The 6,000-nt window shown below is 38.2% G+C and overlaps 1 protein-coding gene across 2 annotated transcripts in view; it reads right to left on the bottom strand.

The window, feature by feature from the left end:
- Positions 1-586: 586 nt before the first annotated feature.
- Positions 587-6,000, bottom strand: part of sdr16c5a (short chain dehydrogenase/reductase family 16C, member 5a) — a 38,822-nt gene continuing 33,408 nt past the window's right edge. For both annotated transcript variants that reach the window (XM_020113732.2, XM_020113725.2), the window contains one exon: positions 587-2,509. In XM_020113732.2, the coding sequence (XP_019969291.1) occupies positions 2,413-2,509 (97 nt within the window). In that variant the 3' untranslated portion in view covers positions 587-2,412. The remainder of the gene's footprint in view (positions 2,510-6,000) is intronic.

Here is a 6,000-nt window from a genome sequence, read left to right as displayed (position 1 = left end):
TTGGCTGTGAATACCACTTGTGGGTGCTAGATATGTGCATTGGATGTGGGTTTTGTGTACTGCAGGTGTGTGTTAGCATTGTAGTTTGCATGTTCTCCCTGTGGATTAGGATTAGGTTAATTGAAAACTAAAATGAGGTGTGAATGTGGGTGTGAATGGTTGTCTCTGTATGTCTGCCTTGTGATGGGCTGTCTATTCGGGGGGCATCCCACCTCTCTCCACAATTATCATGGTGATAAAAAGAGAGGGTTTAATTCTGTCTGAAAATTAGTTCATGTGCGACACAAAACGGCTTTACTCATTGCGGGAACTATTGGATTTATTGTAAGGTCTCACTAATAATATTGTTAGTGCCCTAAGGTAATGTATGTTATGATTTAGCGCTATAGAAATTAAATTGAATGGAATTGAATTGAATCATGCAGCTGTAAATAACTGTTAAATACACCTGTTTTTGGCTCTGCATTTTGAATCTAGTGGACCACCTCTACAGATATTTTAAATTGGTTTTTGGAAGCTACATCCTACAATGTCTCACATACATTCACCCCTCAATTTCAACAGCATTCAATATCAGTTTTACTCATTATTATCCCACTTTCTTTTATTTTTTTAATTCTTTTAATCAGAACAAATTTAACAATGTAATTCTATATGTTGGAGCACACAGCAGAGGTGTAAAACAAGTGTTGCAGGTGGTTCACTTTCAAACATTGTGAGACTGAACAAATGTTGTAATTAATCTTTTGCAGAATACATGTTCAAGATGAAAGGTCAAATGCAAATTACATACACTCAAATTATATGATACATTGCTAAATTTGGATCATCCCTGATAAATATGCATTCAGATATGTCAATTATAGTCTTTATAATATTGCCTTTACAAACAGTATTAGTGCTTGTAAAAGTACTTCATAAATTGACATAGAGCTGTTGAAATCTGTGTGGAAATTAGTGCAACAAAAAAAATAAAAAATAGCAACAAGAAACTGTGACTTCAGGTTGTTCCTGAATGTTGAAAATGTTTTCACCCGCAGGAAACAAAGACCCTTTTCTCTGCCTGCTGTACATTTTAGTGGAAGAACACTGTGATATTCAAGCACCTGGTGATTCTCCTGACACAGAGTTACCTACATCAAGACCCAAGACTAAGGGGAGGCATAATTGTGATGTTAAAGCACAGCTGCGCATGTTGCAAGTACACCATAAAGGCTACCCTTCTGAAGCTTTTCAAATTAACATTAGCTTGATGACAGGAATAACACGGTAGGAAATGAAAAGTTAATGGATATAGCTGAAGTTTGCTCTGCTCACTAGGAGACTACGGATGCATATTGCTTCCATTCAGCTGCCTCTAATTTAGCGCTAATTTATCTGACATTTGCCACAGAGCACAGTTTGGGACACGTTTGTCTTGGTGCCTCAAAATGTCCTGGAAATTCAGTTTGCAGACAACATGAGCTTGGTTAAGATCAGATGTGTTCACACTAAGCAAAGTCAATTTTGGCAATTGTCCATGCAAAGTCAGGCGAACCCAAGTTAATGGTAACGCGACCAAGAGTATGCATCTGCTTGGGTGGAAAATGTCACCAATGCATGAATATATGGAAACAATAAGAAAAGCAGAGGGGGCCCAAGGCACTTACTAGCTACCTCTAACATGCTAGTATGCTACTAGCTAGGGCAGTTCTAGTTAACATGTGAACAGTCAGGAAATTTGATGTTTGCAAATAAAGGTGGAAATCATGTTCAGTATGAGCTTGCTTAGTGCAAAGAGCTGTGAGTGGTCCGGACCATCAGCTAAACACAAGGTGAGCAATCACTGGCCTTACAACCTTTTCAGTTCGCTTCACTGTCCCTGAGGATGAGCGCGTGGCCAAGGCACTGTACTTGTGGAATGTAAAAATGAAACTGAGCCAGATTAACAACAGAAGTGTTTTACAATCCCTCAGACATGATTATTGTGGACCCCTAAATTTGTTGATATGACATTAATACATTGGCTGTTGTATAGTGATGCATCCATATTGGTCCTTTAACAGGTAGCAGCAGTGAAGAACACTGGCTGCATACGCATGAAATTTCCATAATCGATTAGGAAAAGTCCTGTTAATCTTTGAAGGCATATATTTTTGTGTAATCTATAAAATCATATTTACAATTCACTCATGGGAATGCATTTTAAAAATTAGCATATATTGGATATTTAGGCTTAAAATATGGATTATACAGTCTAACATATAGAGAAACCAATAGACAATCAGTATTTGTATTTATTTGTGGCCCTCTATTGTTCTGTTCTGGGTTGTATAATTTCAACAACACACGAGGAAGATTAGGATTAAAAGGGGTGTTGAAATGGATGGCTTTAATACTTCCATGTCACTTTTCACTTCTTATTCTGTTCCATCACTCCTGTTTTTTGCTGCGTCCCCTGAACGTGTCCATGAGGTTGAATGCTCCCAGGTACTGGCCCAACATAATGCCTTGCTTCATGGGGAGGATGCTGTTGTGACAAGAGAAAAAAAACACAGACACACTTATTATGCTTTATGAGGCAAACTGTAATTTCTGAATATAGGGTACATAAATGAAATTTGATTGATGGTTTGACCCACACAGTTGGTAATTAAGTCCTTTTAACCAAATGAATTGGTTTCATACAGCACTTATTTTGTCTTATCAACAGTGTTCAGTGCTTTACAGTATACATCACATTCACATACAGCACCTCTATATGCCATGCTTTTTCTATCACACACCATTCATACACTGTTGTCATAGCCTTCAGGGGTTCAGTTACCCAGGGACATTTTGAATGCAGACTGGAGGAGCTGGAGACTGTTTGTGGATGACCATCTCTACCTCCAGAGTCACCTTGGCTAGTACAATCATTCATAAGTATCCATCTAACTATACGGCTCGTAATCTGCATCATCCGCTGACTGTTAAAAGTGTTGCAGAAGATAAAGATGTCACTGCACATTTAGAGAGCAATGAAAAGGATTGTGCTTTTCTGGAGCAATCCACTCATAACCAACTCTATTAAAACTCATAAACATTTCATAAACCTCAAATATTGCAACATTATCAAGAGAACTTCAGCACATCATCCATCCATGAGGGTATAGAACCAATCCAAGCTGGTATTGGGCGAGGGGTGGGTACATCCTGGACAGGTTGCCAGCCTATCACAGGGCTGACATATAGAGACAAACAACCTCTAAGGCTCACATTCACACCTCCATGCACTTTGAGTCTCCAATTAACTTGGATGTCTCTGGACTTTTGGAGAATGTTAAAGCACCTAGAAAGGAAATCACATACAATGAGAATGGCCCAGAAAAGCACCAGTTAATAGCACAGTAGTAATGATGATAATAAATATCATATCATTACATACTATCTTGACTTGCTACAATGCTCATATAGCCGTTTAGAATTAGGCAAACATTCCAGTGTTCAATGAATTTCTCAGTGGCAACAATAAAAATTAATTTCACAAAAAGCTCTTAATGGAACAACATATTTGTGCTGATGTAAATAGCTTTTGTAAAATAATTAGTTAGAGGCGCAACCATGTCTTTCTACATCTCTTGCTAAATCAGCCCATGTTAGCAGTTTTTGGATGCCTAACAATCATCTGACAAACGATGACTTTTTTTAAAGAGAGAACAGAGAAAAGGCTAGATAATACAACATGTTATTAAAAGCCTGAATACAATGGCTTTTTTGTAAAATGAACAGAGGTGACAGGCGAGGCACTATCTCGATTTGTGTGAGCTGTGTTTCACAGACGAAAAGCTTTCTAATAGAGAATAATGGCCCTGTCCTCAGACAAATGGACCAGAGAAAGAAAAGAGAGAAAACATCTCCAGAAGGCTCGCTTATCAAATGTAATTAAAGGGCAAAGGAACTGAGCTGAAGTACTGAGGGTTTCATTTCTCTGAGACATGCTTATCACAAATCTTTAGTTCCAGTACTACACAGATTATATACCTTTTATTAATTTGTGTCAAGTGATGGAAACATCAGTGATTCACACTGTCCGCTTTCTGCTAGAGCCAATACATGGTCTGTTGTGTTGCAATATGGGCCTACCTAACTTCTACAAAGACTGTCTTAGCTTATACTGATCTTAAGTCAGTGTGATAAAAACTAGAGTACGTACCATTATAACACTAATAGCACAGGCAGTAGAACCTAATGACTCTCCATGAAGAGGTCTGGGCCTCACACACGTCCGTTTCTAAAGCCTGCGCTCCAAGTAGTTGGGGCAGAATGGAGGACGGATGGACTTGATTGTATAGTAAGTGTGATTAGATTTTTGGAGGTGAATGATGCCATCCCAGTGTTGGGGGAAAAAAATTTGTGTTTTAAATACAAATTAAAAGCACAAAATGACAAACAGGTCTGTAACAGCACAATAAATGACTAAATAGCAATTCATTAATGGAAAAAGATTGTGTGTACACAAGTTTAAGGTCAATCTGAAGCGTCAAACATCAATAATATTTAAAAGATCAATCTAGTTAGAACTGTTTGATGCTGCACATACATTTATTGTATAGCTAATTTTTACTGTAGAGTCTGGTAAGATATAGAGACGATATGGAGATAATGGCCTTGTTGATCACGAGAGCAGAAAAACGTACACATCTTGAATAAGGGAAAATTCAAAAGATATTACTATCTTTAACTTTCACGTTACCTGGTGGAGTAGTTTGTACATTGTTCTGTTTCTGTTGTCAGCTAACTTAAAGGTCATGTTTAGACCTAGTAACAATGATCAATGTAAAAACAACTCTTGATGTATAAAGTCAGTTAAGCAGACCTTTAACAGACAATACATCCCCTCTGGCTAATCAGAAACCCCTTTTTCTCATGGCCATGATACAGTTCCATTTACAACAAGTAAGCCCATTGAGAGCAAATGACCAACTATCTTTGAAGTGGTTAACTTCTTCAAAAATTAAGACTAATTTAAGACATTTCTGGATCAAAATTATCAATAACAGCTTAATGAATCAACAAATACTCATGTCTGAACGTATTATCCATGGAATGTTCTCCTTAAATTATACACATGGTGTGGGATTACACATAAAACATTAGTTGAAATGCTCTATTGTGGACAATGTGTGCTTGAAATAAATGTGTTAATAGAATAGCTTTTGACAGCATCATGCTTCATAAATTGTATTTAGTCTTGTGCCAAACACCCTTTGTCTCCATAAATTTGATGGTCTTCGATGACTCCAACTGCTGTGGCTATATAAAAGGCAGCTTGAGGCACTGATTGGCTCCAAAGATGGTCATAAATCACAGACAGAGAGCAGCAAGCTGATTTACATTTCATATTATGTCTGGTAGTTGTTTCTGCAAGGTGTTTGCCCAGTTTGTAACCACCTGACTGTGCATTTGGAGGCATGTGTAAATTGATCACCTTGGATGTGCCCTGGGTGTGCTGCTATTCGGCTCCCAGATTCAAACCTTTCATCGACCCTGTGCCTCATTTATCCAATCATTAACACTTCTGTCAATGTGGGGGAAACATGCAGGCTGTGAATTTAAGAATTTATTTAATCCTTGTCGCCATAAATAAATGCTGTAAGAACAAGACAGGACAACTAGTCATCAGCGGCTGAAGTACAGACATTATAACCTGCTGTCAGAGTCAAAACTGCCAGTTGGCTTTAATGTGGACGGTACCTTCCTTACTGGCCTCTAAAATATATAGCACTAATCTCAAGTGGTTCACAGGAATGGCTTAGCCAGAGGTGGTGTTAACAAAGATATGACTCTAGAATGGGAGAGTACCCTCTCAACAACAATGAAGATCCACCATTACAGTAAGATTACAATTAAGCTGTGTCTCAGTTCAGGGGCTGCATTTGAAGACTGATGGTGTCACAGAGGCATGACTGGACTGTCGCAATTGATGGCTCCTCCAAATGCGGCCAACAAATGCATACAACCCTCAAGCAAATGAAGCCC

This window comes from Paralichthys olivaceus, chromosome 16 (genome assembly GCF_024713975.1).
Source record: "Paralichthys olivaceus isolate ysfri-2021 chromosome 16, ASM2471397v2, whole genome shotgun sequence".
NCBI classification, from domain to species: domain Eukaryota; kingdom Metazoa; phylum Chordata; class Actinopteri; order Pleuronectiformes; family Paralichthyidae; genus Paralichthys; species Paralichthys olivaceus.
Note: the sequence above shows the minus strand (reverse complement) of the source record. Positions and strands in the feature narration are given on the sequence as shown.